The sequence below is a fragment of the Myotis nattereri genome (assembly GCF_964212035.1).
Source record: "Myotis nattereri genome assembly, chromosome: 2".
Lineage (NCBI taxonomy): Eukaryota > Metazoa > Chordata > Mammalia > Chiroptera > Vespertilionidae > Myotis > Myotis nattereri.
In genome coordinates, this window is record NC_138076.1 from 123,358,469 (window position 1) to 123,379,698 (window position 21,230).

General features: G+C 46.2%; 1 protein-coding gene across 1 annotated transcript in view; it reads right to left on the bottom strand.

The window, feature by feature from the left end:
* LOC308513846 (maestro heat-like repeat-containing protein family member 1) overlaps nt 1-21,230 on the bottom strand; it is a gene marked incomplete at both ends in the record, with an annotated part of 68,560 nt that overhangs the window by 24,608 nt on the left and 22,722 nt on the right. The window contains 17 exons of the mRNA XM_081083947.1: nt 469-601; nt 856-1,010; nt 2,077-2,226; nt 2,789-2,886; nt 3,345-3,480; nt 4,452-4,556; nt 7,934-8,023; nt 9,508-9,643; nt 10,234-10,313; nt 10,683-10,808; nt 11,526-11,678; nt 11,989-12,111; nt 15,164-15,280; nt 18,728-18,835; nt 19,658-19,710; nt 20,200-20,359; nt 21,052-21,095. Coding sequence (XP_080940073.1) covers nt 469-601; nt 856-1,010; nt 2,077-2,226; nt 2,789-2,886; nt 3,345-3,480; nt 4,452-4,556; nt 7,934-8,023; nt 9,508-9,643; nt 10,234-10,313; nt 10,683-10,808; nt 11,526-11,678; nt 11,989-12,111; nt 15,164-15,280; nt 18,728-18,835; nt 19,658-19,710; nt 20,200-20,359; nt 21,052-21,095 — 1,967 coding nt within the window. The remainder of the gene's footprint in view (nt 1-468; nt 602-855; nt 1,011-2,076; nt 2,227-2,788; nt 2,887-3,344; nt 3,481-4,451; nt 4,557-7,933; nt 8,024-9,507; nt 9,644-10,233; nt 10,314-10,682; nt 10,809-11,525; nt 11,679-11,988; nt 12,112-15,163; nt 15,281-18,727; nt 18,836-19,657; nt 19,711-20,199; nt 20,360-21,051; nt 21,096-21,230) is intronic.

Below are 21,230 nucleotides of genomic sequence, written 5' to 3' on the forward strand. Positions count from 1 at the left end.
GGGAAATGAGGGGCCACACACATGTAATCTGCTCTCTCTTTATTGACAAACATTAAAAACAAAAAGGGAACCAACTCTAATTTTTCAGCAGAAAATAAATTGGGCCACCCAATTTCAGACAACCAAACTTCATCCTCTGCCCCAGCACCGCATGCCCCTGGCCAGGCCCCAGAAATATGGGCGCCAGACACAAACTCAGGAGATAGAAAAGCTGATTAACACTGAACATCAGTTTCCTTGTCTATGAAATGGGATTGATTCCTGCACTTTCTACATCATGCAGTTCTTGGATGTACAAAGTTAAAGTACTAAACGTATGTGCAGTATTCATGAGTCCAGTGTTAACAGTCTCCTCTTCACTGCTCCCTAACAACTGCTCGCACCTGACAGGTGCCCTTTAATCTTCGCCTCTGCACGCAAGTCCCAGACATAAGTCCTCCGCCCCCCGCCCGCCCTCCCCATGCTGACCTCCACGGGCTGCAGGGCTTGCTCCGTCGTGCCCTCTGTGGAGTGGTTTTCCAGGATGCCTATCAGCAGCTGCAGGACGTTGATTGTGGTCTCTCGCTCGGTGCCGAACACCTTCCACACGGCCAGAATGGTTCTGCAGGAGCCAGGGACAGCTATGTCATGGGCCCTGGTAATCATATTCTAGTACCAATCTGGTCTTGAGCCTATGAAAGGCCAGTTCTCCGGTTCTAGAGGGAGTGAGGCCCAAGAGGACTTGGCCAAAGAATATGAAGTTTGATTGGCATCAAGAAGAATGCATCGTTGTGCAGTGATTTTTAACATGGGCTTGGCTTGGAGCAGGGGAGGGTTTACTGGGATGGAGTGTGCTCCTGGGTGTGGGAGAGGTACCTATCCCAAGGGAGGGGCCTGTTGAGCAGCAGGGGCACAACGCTGTGGGTGCTGTTGCCTGCCAGCAAGCACAGGGCCCGAAGGGTCTCCTCCTTTGTGTTGGGATCCAGCTGCAATTTGAGCCTTTCCAGGATGCCCGCCACAATTTCCTCCACCTGCAGGGGAGAGCCAGAACACCCCGTCAGTCCTTCTTTACTTCCTTCCTTCCTCCTCCCTCTCTACTGAGTCCTCAAACTCAAGAGGCATAGTTGCAATCCTGTCCCTGACTCTCTTCTCAAGGAAGAGTTGCGGGGTGCCAAAGGCCAGAGCAGCAGGGCCCAAAAAGGGAGCTCGGGCCAAGGCCCACTAGAGCAAATGCCTGTCCAGAGCCCCAATGTCCAGAGAGGTGGTCTGAGGTTGCTCAGGAGACAGAAGACCCTCCAGAAAGAAAGCCAAAGCCCTGGAGGCACTCAGGCCTTTCCCCCCAGCTAAGGTCAACTTCCAGTCCTGAAACTGCAGGGACAGTGGCACTGGATGTGGAAAGACCACAGGGTTCTCATCTGGTGCTCAGAGCTCTAAACTATGGACCTCTGGGAAGTCCATTTCATTGTAATATCTCAAGGACTGTCATGGTGCCCGCCCATTTCTGGTACCTAGGCCACGGCAGTCACATAAATGAGTGAAGGCAACCGGTGTCTGGGGATTCATAGAGAGAAGGGGGTGGACAGCCCATGACAGGGGATGATGGCCACTCAGTACTATGTGACCCGATTTTAAAGTTGTTTTTTTCTTAGTGATGTGAGGAACAGATTTCTAAATGCTAGGCCTTCCCATATTTATGCTAGCTTAAAAGAACATTTATGCATAGGTCAGTCATTCTGTGAACTTCCTTGTTTCCAATCCACAGCCTTACCCCTTCACAGAAGTCTAAGCTCCAGACACCCCAGCAGGTTGGGGTGAGTCCCCCAACAATGCCTACACCCCTGCACATGGCTGTCATTACTGAGGAATCGGCCGCCCAGATAGGAGGCACTGCAGTTACAAGCTCAGGATTACAAATGTCGGAGCTCAGTGGGACCACAGAGGAAATGTAGTGCAAGACTACATTTTAGAAGTGAATGAATTAAAGCCAGTAGAGGAGAGGGACTTGGCTACAGCCCTTTGGCTGCTTGGTAACAGAGCCAGGACATGAGCCAGTGCTCCTGACATTCAGGCCAGAGCTCCCACCCAGCACCATACTACCTTTATCAAATCTGAGCCCCGCTTTTTCATGACAGCGCTCATCAACTGGGCTGCAGCCAGAGACACGTTAGCCCTGCTGCCCGTCAGCTCCTCCATGGATGTCAGCACCAGGTTGGTGAGCTGCCTCTGGGTGAAGTACTCTGCAAAGGCCTGCAACAGGGTGGGATCACATGGTGCGATGAGTCTGGATGCAGGGCTCCCCCTGCCCGAGACAGCCTGTGCCATTCCTCCTGGTGAGGGAGGGCTTCTCTTGGGAGCTTCTGTGCTTCTGTCCTAGGCTTGTGCTGTCTGCCTAACTCCTAGAAGACCCTTTCCTGGGGACAGAGTCCTGGGGATGGAAGGGAGGAAACACTGGACTCAAGTGCAATGTGGGGCTCAGAGGTCAGGGGGTGCAGAGCAGAACCCCAGGAGAGGAGGGCTGGGGCTAAGATCCTCAGTGACATCTCTGAGTCTACACATTGCTCACAAAGCAGCATTAGCATGAAGCAAATGCTTCTGGGGGGACAGGGGAAGACAAGGATCAGGACCATTGATGCTCAAGGGGGGACAAATAGTAGCATGTGATAGGAAAATTTCCCCCAAAGGAAAAGTTCACATCCAGTAACAGAATGGGAAGAGAGACAGGGTAGGAGTCCCACCCCAGGAGTCTATTACAGCCTGTAAATGAGACGCCCAGGCTTCCCTCACTTTGTCTCTGGTCCTGCTCCCTCACCTCGGCAATTTTAAAGGTGTTGTTATAGAACAAGTTGGCACTATAGACTTCATTCATGTCCTCTTCTATCCACAAGCCTTCTATTTTCTTCTTCATCTCTGAAACAGAGACACCCGACCCCACCTCTCAGACACTCAGAAGGCATGTGAAACTCCCCCTTTCCCACCTTCTAGCCCAAAGCTCCTACTGAACTCAGTCAGCTTGGGGCTATGTATGTCCTTTGGGGCTGGGAGTAGAGGAATGGGCATTAAGATAAGAAATGGTGGAAGCTGAGGTAAAAGACAAACAAACTATCTTGCCTGCCTCCGAGCAGAGATAGAATTAGATAAAAGGATGGGGTTGAGCCAAAAAAGAAGAAACTAATTCTAAAGAAGTATTTCCTATGTAGGTATTTTTTCCCAAGAGATTATCTGTAAATGTTTGGGGGTAGGTTCCTCAATGGAAATGAGGTACTCAGGCAGCTTCTTGGCCCTCACTGTCTTGGGATGAGTGTGTGGGGATGGCCAGGCCTAAGTGTGTGGTTGGAGGGGGAGGGGTAAGAGCAGGCTCCTCATACGCTTTTTCTTCAAGAGGATACAGTAGAGGTGATACACAGCCTTGGAAGACAGGAAGCAGATGCTGTCCACTGGGTCCTGGCAGCGCATGGCCAGCAGCTTTACCAGGCGCCCCAGCCGGGTGAATTCAATTGCCATCTGGGGAAGGAAGCTGGAAGTCACAAGTTATCCCAGCCATTCCCTTAGGCCAGCCATGGGCAAACTATGGCCCGCAGGCAGGATCCAGCCCGTTTGAAAAGAATAAAACTGAAAAAAAAAAAGTCCGTACCCTTTGTGTAATGATGTTTACTTTGAATTTATATTAGATCACACAAACACTCCATCCATGCTTTTGTTCCGGCCCTCCGGTCCAGTTTAGAACCCATTGTGGTCCTCGAGTCAAAAAGTTTGCCCACCCCTGCCTTAGGCTGAGCAATCACAGGAAGAACTCAGAGGAGGAAATGCATATACCAGAGACATGAAAGGTGAGACTATGTGAGGTTAATGGGAATGGAATTCGATAGATGAGTTGTGGCCATAAAGGACATCAGAGGTCATCGTTTTATAATTACCTTACTCTATCCCCCATCTTTGCCCCTTGACACCCCACTCATCTGTCAAGTCTAGTTCAATGCCTTCTTCTCTATGACGCATTCCCTGCCCCCTCAACTTGTAATTGTTTGTTTTGATCTTTTAGTCCCACTATATTCACTTTATCTATTCATTATCACCTTCTCTTTAAGTTTGTTCTATGCATGCCTCTCTCCCCAGTGGACTGTAAGGTTCATGAAGTCAGAAACTATCTTGGTCATCTGTGTATTCGCTATAGCACCTACCACAGCGCCTGGCACAAGGCGAGTGTTTAGTCATTGCTTGTTCAGACAAATAACATCAGACTGAACCAAGTGGGATGAAATAAAACTGATGGATGGAGAAAAACACCAAGTAGAAGATGACAGAAGGGGAAAAGGAGAGAACAGGATGGGATCCACAAGAGAAAATAGTATGGGCCAGGGAGAATGAGGATGAGAATGAGTGACTGAGGCTGGGTAATATATATGATGAAGGTAGGGATAAGGGCAACCAGACAGGGTATGATAATTCAGACTCCACGGCCGCCTCCCACTCACATTGAAGTCCTCCATTTTTGCTGTAAACTCCAAAATACGTGCAGCACACCACATGGCCCGTTCCCGCTCGTTATCCTTCTGGGAATTGAGCCAAGGATCCATAAGCTGGAGGAAGAAGATAATGAAAGGAGATGCCCATTCATCTGTGTCCCATAGAACAGAAAGATATTCTTGAACCTGGCTTTTACAAAGTTTTAGGACAAGAGTTCTGACAGCAGGACCTCTTTTGCCAAGAGGCAGATTATATGTGGGTCTGGCACCAGAGGTTTCATTCTCTCCTCTTTCCTATCAAGTATACGCGGTATTAAATCCTCCAGCCCCATATTTTCCCTTCGTCTAGGTGATAGAAATCTCCTCAATTCCAACCCCCTTCCTTCAGGTTCAACAGTGGCTCTCAAAATATATCCACTCTATTCACTTCAGTGATTCAACATACCTCTGAGTTCTCCTACCCTCCGCCTCCCATTCTTCAGTAGAAAAAGAACTTGGTGATAAAAAATAACAGTCACTGTATTCACAGATTCCAGAGTAAAGTGTGTGTAAATCTATTTGAAAAATATCACTATAAATGGTTTCACATGAAACACAATGGAAAAGTGTCTCACCTTTGGTTAATTATGGGTACTAAATACCACTGCTACTTGTCAATCTACAGTCATCAATCTGACAATGATGCAACCACACAGACCATGATATATAATTGAAAAAGAAGAAGAGTAGCAGGTGAAAAATCCACAACCAACTCAAAAGAACACTGATGCTACACTGACCAGAAGAAACACGTCCTGCCCTAGTCAGTTTGGCTCAGTGGATAGAGCATCGGTCTGCGGTGGGTCCTGGATTTGATTCTGGTCAAGGACACATGGCCGGGTTGCAGGATCCATCCCCATTAGGGTGTGTGCAGGAGGCAGCCAATCAATGATTCTCTCCCATCATTGATGTTTCTCTCCCTCTATCCTTCACCCTTCCCCTCTGAAATCAATTTTTAAAAATTGCTGAAAATTGAATAAAGTCTATGTCTTAAAATGGCGTGTCAACACCAATTCGCTGTTTTTTTGTGTTTTTAAATATATTTGTATTGATTTTAGAGAGAGAGTAAAGGAGAGGGAGAAAGAGAGAGAGAGAAACATTGATCAGAGGGAAACATTTATTGTCTGCCTCCTGCACACACCCTCAAACCCTCTCAATGGGGATCAAGCCTGCCACCCAGGCATGCGCCCTGGCCGTTAATTGAACCAGTGACCTCTTGCTGCATGGCCCAATGCTCAACCACTGAGCAATACTGGCAAGGAAATTCCGTGGTTTTAATAGACGCTTTATGTAATATTTGTGCAACTCCCAGTGAATCTACAATCCTTTCAAATTTAAAAGTTAAGAAGAAAACCAGTAGCAAAATAATTACAAGCAGTCCAACATCCATCCATAGAGGACTGATTTAATAAACTATATTACATGCACACAATATATAAAACCATAAAAAAAGGAATATATCGCCAAAACCGGTTTGGCTGAGTGGATAGAGCGTCGGTCTGCGGACTGAAAGGTCTCAGGTTCGATTCCGGTCAAGGGCATGTACCTGGGTTGCGGGCATATCCCCAGTAGGAGATGTGCAGGAGGCAGCTGATCGATGTTTCTCTCTCATCGATGTTTCTAACTCTCTATCTCTCTCCCTTCCTCTCTGTAAAAAATCAATAAAATATATTAAAAAAAAAAAAAGGAATATATCTGTGAACTGATGAGGATAAATGAAAAAAGCAAGGCCAAGAGCACTGAACAGAATGTGCTAACGACTGTGTAAAACAGAAAGGGAAATAAGAATACACCATAAACAGAGATTTGCTTATTTTCACAATAAGAAAAACAGGCAGGACAAACCAGAAGTTAATGAAAACGGTTATCTATAGAGGGTGAGTGCGAATAAGGTTAAGAGGATCAGCTTGGGAGCAAAAATCCTCTGAGTAAAGCTTTACATGGTTTTACTAGCAAGTTTTTAACTATGTAAATCTTTATATCATCAAGCCCTTCAGTTAAGTAAAAGAAAAGCCCTAAAATTTAAGACAAACAAGTCAAAATTATATCAATTGACAATATAATCATACAGAAAAAAATATTTCAAGTAACTTTTAAACGCAATACTCTGAATATAGTCCTCAGTGACCTATATTTTAATAACAACAGGAACTGCAAAGAAGTCTTGAACTCCCTGTGGTAACTGGGGAATAGCAATTTCAGGAGAAAGCCAAGTATCCCAATGACAGTAGCATAGAGTACATCAAGTCAATAAAAAGACAATTTTAAAATGGGCAAATCAGTTGTACCTGCACCTCACGTCTTTGAGCCAAGCACTTTGTAAACACCTCACTCATTACCAAATGACTGTATTAACTAGGTGCTCTATGTCATTCCAGTTTCCAAGAGAAAACTGAGGCAAACAGACGTTAAACAACTTCCCAAGACCATACAGCAAACAGCAGAGCCACCATCTGGAACCATGGTGTATGGCAGTCCCCAGCCTGTGTTTTGAACTGTTAACTGCTATGTGGGAGCAGTGGGCAGCTGAGAGAGAAGCTGGCCACAGCTATGGCTGAAGGGGAAGAAGGAGGAAGCTTTCTCCTCTAAAGGCAAGACCAATATTAGTTATTTGATCTTAGCCCTCATTATCATTTCCCTAAAAGCTTTGCACCCAATCTTCATCAGCAGTTCTACTTCTTAGTTTTTCTGACTGTGAAAATAAGCAGTCCCTAGACAGTTCCCCTGGTCTGTTCCCAACTGCACCAGGTCGATAGTGTCCCCCCAAAATTCATGTCCAGTCAGAAACTCAGAATGTGACCTTGTTTGAAAATAGGGTCTTTGCAGATGATTCAAATTAAGGTGAGCTCATACTGGATTTGTGGGTCCTAACCCAATGACTGCTGTCCTTATTAAGAGCCCTAGCTGGTTTGGCTCAGTGGATAGAGGGTGGCCTGCAGACCGAAGGGTCCTGGGTTGGATTCCAGTCAAGGACACATGTCCGGGTTGTGAGCTCAATCCACAGTGGGGTTGTGCAGGAGGCATCCCATCGATGATTCTCTCTTGTCATTGATGTTTCTCTCTCTCTCTCCATCTCCCTCCATCTCTGAAATCAATAAAAACATTTTTTTTTAAAAAAAGAAGAGAAACACACACACACACACACACACACACACACACACACGAATGCCCTGTGAAAATAAATGGAGGCTCACATTGGAATGATATGTCTACAAGCCAAGAGATACCATGGGTTGCCAGGAGTTCCCAGAAGCTAGGAGAGATGCACTGAACAGATTCTCCTTCGGAGCCTCCAGTAGGAACCAAACCAGCCAATACTTTGATTTGGGACTTCTGTCCTTTACAACTTGAGAGAATGTATTTCTGTTGTTTGACGTCACTTCGTGTGTTATTTATTTATGGCAGTTCTAGGAAATGAATAAACTGACGTTCAGGGGCTTCCTCCCACGAACCTGCAAGCAGTTCTGGATCCGGGTGGGCATCTCAACAATAAGTGTCTCCATTAGTCCTAGGAGGGATTGCATGGTTCCCTCCAACAGATCCTGAGGGGGAAAAGAAACTCAAAAAATTACCGACCTATCAGCCCCAACCCTCCTTCTAAACTGCTCAGCATTCTGGCTGTCCCAGCCTTCCTTGACAAAGCCTGCTCCAAAAACTTCCCTACATTCAAGCACTACTGGCCCATCATTCACTTGAATTAATCCTTCTGTTGTTTCACCAGAGCACAAATGTCTGCCTGGTGTGTAGTTTGTCCTGGTGGACTGGGAGTTCCCCTGCAACATAGCTACCCCCCTCCTCCATCCCCACTCCCTAACTTGAGCTCAGCTGGGACTCTGGTCCCAGGGATACAGCTTCAGTAAGCAGCCAGGACTGACAGGCTGACTGGCTCCAGGTGGGAGGAGGATTGGCCTGGCTGTCTGCAGAGTAACTGATTCACAAAATCTAGGACAGTGGGTTTCTCCCTCTTATCCTTGAATGAACCAAGTGGCCTTGCCCAAAGCCTTATAAAGAGAGTAGGTGATCTGCCAAGGAGGACTTCTAAACGTAGGGCCTGTTGGGAGAACCAGAGCAACATTGTGATAGATCCCAGCCACAAAAACTGAAAATCAGGGGGGAGAAAAAGAAAGGCAGCTCTCCCTGGAATAAAATACTCGGAAGAAACCTACCTAGGTGTAAAGCTATTTGTACTGGGCAGCTGGAACTCCCAGCTTGCTCCAAACACAGGGAAATCCTGTGAAAATAACTTCCTCATCCAAAGCAGATTCACACTGAGGGAGGCCAGAGAAAACCCACCTCCGCCTTTTCTATATGTACCAGTCTTTCCTTCATGACATAACTGTGAACTAAAAAATAAGGATTACCAGAAATCGGATAAAAGGAGGCCCAAGATGAACAAACCAACTGACCGTAAAGAAAATCAAGCTAATTTGGTAAATAATAGAAACCTGTATTTTTAAATTCTTTTTAATAGCTTCAAAAACATTTCAAGAGACTATGGCATCAATAAAACAAGAACGACCAGGCAAGATAAAGGTGTAATCAGAACACATGAAAGAATTCCTGGGAATTAAATATGTGAATATAAATTAAAAACTGAATCTCTCTTTCCTTCCTTAAGGAAACACTGCAGGCACTATAAGAAATAGACTCTGATTGCTTGCTCCTGGGATTTCCTGGCTTTACTTACCTGTCAACCGTTAGTAAAATCATATTTGAACCTTCTAGTCTCGTTTCAATCACACAGCAGTTATAAAGGGAAGGATCAAGTGTCTGCCTTTGGGCCAGAGTGTTAAAGTGGTGGCAGTGGTAATCAGCGGGTAGAAGGAGGAAGTTAGATCTCAGGAGTAGTGTTCAGACTACATGACCTACAACCTCTTCTTCACAGGAGGGCTTCCTTCCAATGATTTTGTGTTTTTATTAAAGAAGGCAGAAGACTATTACATAAAACTGCCAAACCTATAGTTCCTAACCTCTTAAAAAAAATAAAAAATGAGACCAGAGAGACAAACATCAAAGAGTTACTTACCACATTGGCCTGGCCCTTCTTGGGACTAGATGCCTCCTTTCGTAACACTTCTCTGGATGGCAGGCAGAACACACTCTTGAAGCATGTTCCCAGGAGCTCTACTCTTTCTTCTATCTCTAAGAGGGGCCTGAGCATCCTACGATCCAGGGAGAAGAAGTGTAACCAGTGTGCTCAGGAATAACAACTGAAAAGGGTATAGACAGAGTGATGGAGACAGAGGAATAAGTCGGAGCAAGAAAGAGGAAGATATCAGAAGAAAGGGTATTAAAAGAAGAAAGGGAGTAACAGTAAGAAAGGGTGAAAAGAGCCAGGAAGACGGAAAGAAAGGAACTAGGGAAAGAGAGGAGGAATGACTATTACAGGAAAGGGTACTGCTAATTTGGGATGATATATTATTACTTGTTAGTTCCCCAGAGCTTTTGAGAGAACGGGACATCACTGATGGAGATGGAGGTGCCTATCAGGGACAGGGCTGAAAGCAAAAGGATGCCTAAGGCAGAATTAACAGCAAGTGCCTACAGAGATAGAAGGCCATCTCTACTAGGTCCTTTGAAAATCCAATTCAAAAACTCTTGGCCAAAAGAAGTGGCAGATATTGGCTAGTAAATTTCTACTATTCCCTTATGCTAGAAGCAGAAGCAGAAACTAAGAGGGGGGATCAACTAGGGAATAAAGAGCTGCAATAGAACTGGGTCAAGGAAGACAGAGTGGATGGTGTGTTGTTACCTGAAGTTATTGATGATGTTCATTGCCTTCTGTCTAATAGAGCTGGAAATGGAGTTCAATGGCTCCTCCTTGATTAGGTCCTAACACACACACACACACACACACACACACACACACACACACCAAAAGGATGGTGAACATATTTTTCCTGTTTGCCTCTGCCTCCTCCCACTCCAGGCTGTGTTCATAACAAGGTGGAATTTAGAATGTTCAGTGACTTGCAAAGGCTCTGAGGACAGCACCTCTCTCCTACTCCCCACCACACCTTCCCTACAGTACTCACCCCAGCCTTGAGGATGGCAAAGGGAACACTAAGGCGGGAAAAGGAAACTAGAAAATCTGGGCTTTTACCTTCAGCTCCAGCCTAGGAGTGCCACCAATGGTTTCCCTGTGGACCCATCCTCCCTCCTCTCTGCATTCCGGCCTCCATCCTCCTGCAAGATACTTACCAGCATGATGGAAACAATTGCCAGCTTGTGGGGGAACTTGAATTGAAAGGCCACGTGCTGCTGCCTGCCCAGGGCTTTTGTCAGTATGATGAGGGCATTCAGGTAATCCAGCTTCAGTTTCTTATCCTGAATGAACCAGTATGCTCAGGGTTCTCCAAGGTGGCAATGGATCTGTGCCAGGGCACACTACCTACACAGTCTGGGGGGTGAGGACCTAAGCCTTCTTTAGCCTTCCTTAGGCTGATGCTCTGCACCTTCCCTCTGAGGGTAGACCAGTGCATCCCTGTGGTGGACAGAGCCAGTCCTCTCACCAACCCCCTTCTGAAGCCACCCTCATGTTACTCTGTAACTAGGACACATCAAGCTTCCTGGTCTCTCAAGGTATTGTCTTTCCCTTGAACAAGTTTTACCAAAAGATAACTGACTTGGGAATGGAAAGGGATTCTTCTCCAACCCTGGGACCCATGCTTTGGACACATAGCAAAGGCAGGAGAGCAGTATGGCCACTCCGCTGCCTCTCCTGAATGCTTCTTCCTACAAACACTAGGGAATTTAGGTTTTACTCATCCCTTCATCAGAGAGGGCAGTGAAGAGCTCAATGGCAGGTTACGAAGCTCTGTCAGTAGGAAGGACACACTGTGAAACAGACCTAAAGTTACTGTGGTCTCCTCCTTGGGCCAATTAGAGTCTCCAAGTAGCAGGATTAAGTGAAAGGATTAAAATGTGGGAGAAGTCACTGTACTAGCCCCTGACTCCCATTTAAGGCCAAGCATCTTTTCTTGGGCGGTAAGAGAGGACATGGCAGAAATGGAAAGCTGGAGAAGTAGAGTAAGCAGGAAATACCTTTTCCAAAATGCAGTTGTGGTAGTGTTGCAGGATCAAAGCCAGCACGGCATCGAAATGCATGAAAATATCTCCCTTGCTCTCTAAAATAATCTTGCTATAGCTTAAGTAGATGGTGTTACAGACAAGCACCCATTCCTTTCGCTGATGTTCCTGTAGGGGGGAGGGGGAAACAGGTTCAGAGAGGAAAAGGTTGCTCAGACGATTTGGGAAAGAAGATGGGACTGTGGGATGGCGAGCAGCTTGGGGGACAGGGTGGGCATGTAGCTGGTGATACCAGGGCCTGAAATGCAGAGCAAGAGAAAAGGATCAAGGATGAAACGTTCCCACAGTTGTTTCCAGGGAAAGAGAAGCATTTATAGATGAGTCACAAGGCCTCAGAGAAATGGGAGGCTGGAGTGATGGGGATGCCTTGGAAGGATTTGTATGGGAGGCTGGTAGAGCACCCTGGGAATGACATCACCTTTGCCAGTGTGAGGATGGACGATGACTCCTTGTCAGTGAGGACAGCACTATACCCTTTCAGTTGCTCCAGGACTGTCTTCAGATGTTTCTTGGACACGATGCTGAACGCCACAGCAATGCCCTGTAACAAAGAGAGCCTCAACCCCATGCCACAGTTCGGGGTGAGCCAGACACATGCTATGTTCCCCCACAAGCAGGATATACATAGAGGAAGGGGAAGGGGAAGGAGAGGAAAGAAATGGAAAGGAGATTTGGTTCTCCACGTTTGAAGTACTGAAAATCCAGGTGGAAAACCAAATATCTTTGCGAGAAGTAATTGAAGAAGTAAATTATTAAGAAAAATCATAGTCACAGATTTACAAACTCTTGGTATTGTCAAACCTAACCCTGTACATTTCAGAATGCTTTTATAGGCACTAGGAATTCAGAGAATGGTTACTCTGAGGAGGGAACAGAAGGAAGAACAAATCCCAGGCACCTTGCTGACAGGATTGGATAGCTAGTCAGAGAGGAGATGGAAGACAGGAAGACTTGCAGAGAATGCCAATATTTCTAGATTAGGAGAACAGGAAACATCAGTAACTCTGACCAAAACAGGCAGGTGAAACAGAGGATTGTCTACGTTGAAGAAAGAGAGAAAAGAGTGAGTTTCTGAATGTGTTGTGTGGGAGATCATGGCAAAACAACTCAGTGGTAATGTTGTCAGTGCCAGTAGGTTTGGGAATCACAACCTAGAGAGAGTCAAAAGCATGAAGACTTGGGGATTCTGTGGTTCCTGCCAGGAACAGTCTTTAACTTAACCCCTCAGCCTCATAGCAGGTCCTTTTGACTTCAGTGTCAGCTGAGTCTCTCCCTAGAGCTTATTGAACAAGGATGACTGGGCACAGAGCTAACAAAATGCTCAAGCAGACATTCAGGTGCCAGCTGTTAGCAAATGGGCTCATTTGTGCTGGAAGGGCCACCATTCGACTTTGCAGCAAGAGCAGACAGATGGAGGGAGCCTCGGGACAGTGACAGGCTCCAGGACACAGATCCTGGAGAGGGAGGAAATTTTAGTGGGACTTGTAGACCATTGGATATCAGGTAGATAAAGGGAAAATTTTACCTCTTTAGAAAAGAGGGACTAGTGGAGCATCAGAAGGGGGTTCTATTCTGTCCCTCTTCTTATGTCCTCCCTTAGCCATGGCTACCACTCCTTCTGGTCATCATCATCATATGACATCATCATCATAACTGACATCATCAGAACATCAGTGCTTAATGTTTACCAGCCTTATACATGTTACTTGATTAATCCTCACTAATACATTGAGGTAAATATTGTTGTCCCCATTTAACAGTCAGGGAAAATATGTTTCCCAAATCTAGACACCAAGCCCAGGTTTGAGATCCTGGTCTACATGCTTCTGTACATGTCCACCTGACACTCCAACCCCTCCCAGTCAAAAACTAAGTACATGTACTTCCTCCCCCTTTGTCCTGGGTTCCTGGCCTTAGGGAAGGATACCATTCTCCTCCCACTGGACCAGAAACCCAAGAATCATCCCAGAGGCCCTTTCCCCTCTTAACTTTATCTTTTTTTTTTTTAATATATTTTATTGATTTTTTACAGAGAGGAAGGGAGAGAGATAGAGAGTTAGAAACATCGATGAGAGAGAAACATCGATCAGCTGCCTCCTGCACATCTCCCACTGGGGATGTGCCAGCAACCCAGATACATGCCCCCACCGGAATCGAAACTGGGACCTTTCAGTCCGCAAGCCGACGCTCTATCCACTGAGCCAAACCGGTCTCGGCAACTTTATCTTCTGTATTCAATCTGTTCCCAAGTGCTAGCAAGAGGTCACTTTTACTTCCTTATCAAAGAACTCTGCACTCCATTCCGACTAGACCATTGACTGTTCTCTAGATGTGGTCCCCAAAGTCTTGATCCTGAATCTTGACTCAGAATGTTATGTCAACCGGGAATACCTGCCTCCCTCCTTCTCCTAAACTCGCCCCAACCAACCCAAGTCCCAGCCAGCCTCAATGCCACAATGACTGCTCATGTAGCCTTTAGAAGGCCATTGAGTATAGTTAGCCGTTTCCTTCCTGTATATGTCTTTCTCCTCATTGATACTGTTTGCAACTCAGGCTTAGTAAATACCTGTTGCTGATCGTGGAGCTGATGGATGCTCTGAGAATCTGGCAGGAGAAGGGCCCTGGAGAGGGAGGTCCTAGGGCATGAACACCAGCACTACCAGTAATCAGCAAGTAGAGAGTGCTTATGTACCAGCATTGCTCTTAGTGGTTTTACATTTTAATCCTCAAAAACCATCCTATAACACACATCACTTCTGTGGTATTCCACCAACAATGCACACTCTGAATCTAATCACGATGAAATATGACAGAAACCAAAACCGAGAGACATTGTACAAAATAAGTGGTCTGTGCATTTTTAAAATGTCCAGGCCATGAAAGATAAAGATGAGGAACTTGTTCCAGATTAAAGAAGAATAAAGAGAAATGACAACTGAATGCACGGCTTGATTCTGAATTAGACCCTGGAATAAAAAAAAAAAAATTTTCTTTTGCTCTAAAACACATTGATGGGACAATTGATGATTTTCAAACTGGGTCTATAATTTAGATATCAGTGGTGTAGCAATGTTAATTTCCTGATTTTGATCACTGTACTGTGCTTATGTAAGAGAATATCTTTAGTTTTAGCTAGTAGACAGTAAAGTATTTAGGGGTAAATGAGCTTCATGACTGCAGCTTTCATTTCAGATTCAAAAAATACAGTAATAATGCTAGGAAATAAATTATGTAATGTATGAGAAAGAGAATGATAAAGCAAACATGGAAAAACATTTATATTTTGGGAATCTGGGAGAAGAATAAATAGGAATTCTTTGGGATTTTTTCGCAACTTTCCTCTAAATATAAAATTATTTAAAATTCAATAAATCTTTTAAAGAAATATCCTATCAGGAAGGTACCATAGCCTTGTCTTAAAGAGGAGGAAACTGAGGCACAGAGAGGTTCGGTAACTTGCTCAAGGGCACATAGCTAGTAGGTGGCAGAGCTGGAACTCTCACCCAGGTGCTCTGGTTTGCCAGGCCCAAGTTTTAGCCACCTTGCCATCCTGACTCAACGTGAAAATGCTTTGCCAATGCACTCTGCCTCACCTCCCTCTCCTGCACGTTTTCATGGGAAGTTTGAAGGATGGCGGAGAGCATCATCTTCACCAGTTTCTCACTTCTTGAGGTCCACAGGGCAAAGCCAAAGAATTTATAGAGAAAAGCCTAGGAAAGGAAGGAGAGCAGGGTCACCCAGAGCTTGAAATGAGGGGAGGGCAGCATTTCCTATACTAGCCACCACCTTTGCCCACAGCCCCATCCTCCACCCTGGCCCTTGCTCTCTAGAGGCATCTGGATAAGGCAGTGATCCTATAGAGCAGGGGTTCAAGTTACAGCGAAGAGAAAGCTGCCTTTCCAATGTCTCAGCCTCTTAGGCATCATCCTTTGGGAACTTGCTCTGACCCCCATACCTCCCACTTACAGCTAGGAAATTAAAAAGTTCCTTAAACTTGCATAATTTTAGAACCAAAATTGTATAATTGAAGAAGTACTTTTATGTAATTCTTTCCCCCTCCTCTGAATGTCAGTGGCCTTTATCCTTGCTTACTGCACACCATCCTGCCCACCTTGTAATACCAGACTGTGTGGACTCACCACTCCCTTCTTCAGGGTCTCTGCACTCCCCATTTTCTCTGTGTAGAACCCTCTTCCCCAGGCTCTTCAAAATGTCTCATTCTCTTCCCCAAACCGGTTTGGCTCAGTGGATAGAGCCTCAGCCTGTGGACTTAAGGGTCCCAGGTTCGATTCCGGTCAAGGGCATGTACCTTGGTTGCAGGCACATCCCCAGCAGGGAGTGTGCAGGAGGCACCTGATTGATGTTTCTCTCTCATCGATGTTTCTAACGCTCTATCCCTCTCCCTTCCTCTCTGTAAAAAATCAATAAAATATATATTTTTAAAAATGTCTCATTCTCATCTTTCAGATATCACCTCAGGGAGCCTGCTCTGACCTCCGAAGTCCTTCTCCAGCTCATCACCCTGTTTCCTCCTTTCAGGACTTCATCATGATCACTCATCTTGTCTGTGGATTTGTTTCGTTACTTCCCAACTTGCACCAACCCCACATCTCAGGTGAGACTGGAGCTCAAGAGCAGTGTCTACCCAGTTCATTACTCTGTCCCATTGCTATCAGTGCCTGAGGCAGTAGGCAAACAGGACATTCCTGCTGTTCAATGAATGCCTTAGCTCCCCCTCTTATGGGTATCCTTTCCCCTCTAGCAGATGCTCATGGTGCCTTGCCCAGACCTCAGGGTTCCTTCCCTTCAACTGGCTGCAGGAACTTTTCTGAACAGCTACTCCCTGCAGCCTTGGGGGAGAACTGTCCTGAGGTGACTGGGGCCTCCTTACCCCAGATGCTCAGGCGCTGCATTGTTCTCTCTCCCCTCCCTGCACAGGACCAACCTTGGAAACCTGGAGCCAATGACAAACAACCTGGGGGGCAGAGGGTACAAAAGCCCCCTCACTTGTCTCCAGGCAGGATAGACTGGGCAGTTTCCATCCAGGGCCCCCATGGGATCAGGCCACATCCTGGCTTGGCTTCTCCTCTCCCCTATCCTGTGTCCTTCACTCTATCACAAGGTCTCCTGAGAGCATTTCCTCGCCAAGTCACTTGATAAGAATCCTCACCTTAGGCTCTGCATCAATTAAACCTGGCCTATGGCACCTACTTTTCTGCTTCACTGGCAAAGACTACTCATCTTCCCAGACTTATCCCCTCCTCCGCAGGAGACTCATCTTCCCATTTTGCCCAGCACTGAGGGCTTCCCCGGACACTGAACTTTCAGCACTAACATCAAAACAGTCTTGAGCAAACCTAAACAGTGCATCGCCTCTGACAAAGCTGCTCTGCCCAGGCCCCTCAGGCCTCCTCCCTGCTCCCAAGCACACAGTGCATATTTCCACCCTGATAGCTACAGGCTTAGAATAATTGCCCACTTTCTTGTCTATTCACTCAAGCAGATGATGCTTTCCTGAAGGCAGAGGCTGGTTTCACATGAATACCTTGGGCCCAGCTCAGTGTCTGCTCTGCTCTAGGCATTTAGTGCACTTTGTTTTTAATCCTCACCCAAGGATATTTTTCCATTGATTTTTTTTTAGAGACAGTGGAAGAGAGAGGGAAATACAGAGAGAAATATCCATGTGAGAGAGACACCTTAATTGTTGCCTCCTGCACACGCGCTGGCCAGGGCCCAAGAAAGGGTGGAGTCTGCCACCAAGGTATGTGGCCTTGACTGGAATCGAACCTGGGAACCCTTCGGTCTACAGGCCAACGCTCTATTCACTGAGCCAAACCGGCTAGGGCTAGTGCACCTTTTAAATAACTGAATTAAAAAGATCAGAATTCTCGCTTGCTTCATTTTGTACCCCTAATCTACCAACCACAAAGATGTGCATACACTAGGTGCTTCATAAGTACTGTTAATAATGAGAGAGCAAACCATCTTGGAAATAAGGCCTCTTTCCTGGAAACCTCCAGAGCTAAAATAAAGTATTTCTTGGTGACAGGAAAATAGGAATCGAAATCAAGAAACCTGGATTCAGGCCCTAGCCAGTTTGGCTCAGGGGATAGAGTGTTGGCCTGCGGACCGAAGGGTTCTGGGTTTGATTCCAGTTAAGGGCATGTATCTCGGTTGCAGGCTCCTCCCTGGCCTGGTCACTAGTCAGGGCATATGCAGGAGGCAACCAATTGACGTGTTTCTCTCACTTAGATATTTCTGTCTTTCTGTCTCTCTTCCACTCTCCCTAAAAAATCAATGGGAAAATATCCTCAGGAGAGGAAGGAAGGAAGGAAGGAAGGAAGGAAGGAAGGAAGGAAGGAAGAAAGGAAAGAAGGAAGGAAGGAAGGAAGGAAGGAAAGAAGGAAGGAAGGAAGGAAGGAAGGAAGGAAGGAAGGAAAGAAGGAAGGAAGGAAGGAAGGAAGGAAGGAAGAAAAAAACTTGGATTCAGGTGTCAGTTTTACCAATAATTTTCTTAAGATTTTAAATCCTCCTGGCTTGTGTTTCTTCAACTTCAAGGTAGGGATGACCACAGCTATAGGTTATTTAGGCTAATATTTTAAAAATCTTTATTGTTGACACTTTATTAAGACTAAATTGGGAGCACATTGAAAAGCCAGGGCAGGACCCCAGGCCATCACCACCACCAACCTTGCACTCTGTGAGGAAAGGAGCCCATATTTCTTCCTCAACTCTGTATTCCCAACATGAAGCACAGTGTATGGGATGCCCTCAAATATTACTTGAATTGACTGCTTAAATAGGACTCTAAAATCAACAATCTTTCCACTGCACCAAGTACAAGCCCCATTCTATTAAGAATATTAGGAGATTTCAATGAAGACAATCGATGGCAAACTTCTTGATAAAGCCTAAAAGGCTAAGCAAAAGTAAGACACTTTGATATTTTTGTCATGCCAGTGTGACGACCAGTTTGTGGTCCTCTCCACCCCTTGATTCCCAGGATGCAGGAACACTGGTTTGTTCTTTCCCCAAGGCCTGTACTCATTCACATTTCCTCAGCCACCTGTGTGAGCACCAGGTTTCTTCAGCACCATCCTCCACCTTCAACGCACCCCTCCGCCCCCCGATTGCAACCACCACAAACTCAGACAAACCTTCTCATCACCATCATCGCCGAAATAACACATCCTCTCCAAGATGGCTCTGATGAGTTGCTCCTGCCAGCGGTCATCATCAATAGCCACTAAAGAGTGACTCAAAAACTGAGGAAGAAGAAGGGAGAAGAGGACCACAAAGGTCAGTGGTAGGCTGTTCTGCCCCACAAAAGTGGGGTCAGGAAGGAGCAAGAGCCGTAGCCCGTTGGCTCAGTGAATGGAGCGTCAGCCTGCGGACTGAAGGGTCCCAGGTTCGATTCCGGACAAGGGCATGTACGTTGGTTGCAGGCACATCCCCAGTGCGGGTGTGCAGGAGGCAGCTGATAGATGTTTCTCTCTCATCGATGTTTCTAACTCTCTATCTCTATCCCTTCCTCTCTGTAAAAAATCAATAAAATATATTTTTTGTTAAAAAAAGAAGAAGAAGCAAGAGACAGGGGTTATGGCTTGTAAATATGGATAAAGAAGTGAAACACATGGTGGGAGTTAGGACTGAAGAATGATAATACAGTGACAATGATGGTAATGCCAATTACATGTGTGAAGCCCTTTCCAATTTACAACGTTTTCTCCGATATCATCATTTTTAATTCTAGAAGGCAGGAGTTAATTCCATTTAACCTATGAAGACCCTGAGACATGCAAAGGTTAAATACCTTGCCCAAGGATATACAGCTAGGGCCCTTTCCCTTACTCCCTCTTGATATAGGGTCGTAAGGTTATGGAAGGGGGCTCAAGACTTAGCACAGAGTCAGATACTCTGAGGCAGAGGCCAGGCGGCAAGGGGACCACAGAAAGAGGTTTGCTTGAGCAGTTAGGCCCTTCATCATGGCCTCAGTCTCTGGGGGGCTTGGGGCTATCCTCCCTCAGGTTCCTGAAGATGGGAAAGAAGGCAAGTGTGGAGGGAGAAAGGTCTTGGGGAGTGCTTACGCAAAACAGCCTGTCCTCCCACTCCTCCTGATTCAGGCTCTTCTCAGTATGATCTAGGAAAGGAGAGAGCATGGGTACCGACTCAACCGGAAGGTCCCAGCCAGGGAGAAGAAAACATTTAAGTACTATGCGGCTCTCAGCCTACAAGGAAACTGCTCTCCCACTTTACAGAGGCTCCAGAAGATGAATGACTTTCCAAAGGTCAAAAACACACAGCTGACCAGTGTCAGAGCAAGGATACAAAACTGGTCTGTCTGTTTCCAAAGCCCACACTCTTCGTTGATCTTCTGCCCATCCCATAAGAAAGTGCATGAGTCATTCTGGGAACCCTGGAGCCACAGAACTTTGGACTGTGTTTCTGCACAGTTCACAACATTGCCCCCAAAAGCAGACCCATCCAATAGCACCTCAAAGGGACAGAGAGACTGGTTCCAGTTCTCCTCACCCCAAGGAAGGTCCATCCTGCACCTCGGGACGCCATCTCTTTTTGAGTCTGGCCACTGTCCCAGCTTCATTCCTCTCCCTGCTAACCAAGCCCTTACCATCTAGTATCTCCAACATCTGTGGGATCTCCTTCCTCCACAGCTGGCCAACACTATGGTTTCTAACAGGATGCAGAGAAGTGATAGGATGCAGGGCAGATAATAGCCTCAGAGAGCTTCTACCAAACTCCTTTTCCCTGTAGGGCTTCCGGGAACACATCTGAGAAGCAAGCAGAAGGCAGAGAAAATATTTAAAAGAAGAGAACAAAGAAAATGAAAGCAAATCCATAGAATGGTAGAGCTGGAGCTTAGGCCCTGCCCATTCTTTGCCACCTGTTGAACTCCTACATCCTCCCAGATGCTCTGGAAACATCACCTCTTCTGTGATGCCTTCCTGCCTCCTGCTGACCATGTCAGCCTGGTGCTCTTCTAAGTCCCGTTGCACCTTATGTATTCATCTATTAGTACATCTGTCACACTAGACTATAGATAGCTATTCCCACACTTGTCTTCCCCACTAAGTCTGTGAACACCTCAAGGGGAGGTCTACCTCTGTCATTCCAAGTGTGCATAATGTCTAGCACATAATGTCTGGGCTAACAGAGAAACTCAACACAGAGATCCAGAAAGGTATGTGGGCTTGTCCACTGTCAACAGAGAGCAGCTTACAATAAGGCCACATAGGAGAAAGGCAGGCCTTTCCCATTGCCCACATCCTCATCTCAAGGCCTCACCACTATACTCCCAGGTCCCTCCTCCATGCTCTTTGGCCCCTATCTCATTATTCCATACCCAGCATAATGCCTGAGACAAAGTAGTAACCAGCTCTTTGTGAAATAAGTGGATGGATGGGTGGGTTGATGAGTGGATGGAAGAATATATGACTGTGGAACTCATTCTGGCATCACTTACCACAAGATGGGTCAGGAGTCTCTGAGGGGAAACGTACTCGGTAGCTAAGTTAGAGAGAGGATAAAAGAAGAGGGCAGAGTCAGTGCACACTTCAGGATGCTCAACCCCCAGCCTCCACTGGCAGCTCCCCATCAGTACTTCAGAGGAGGAGAAAGAGCAAAGAGGAGAGGGAACATCAG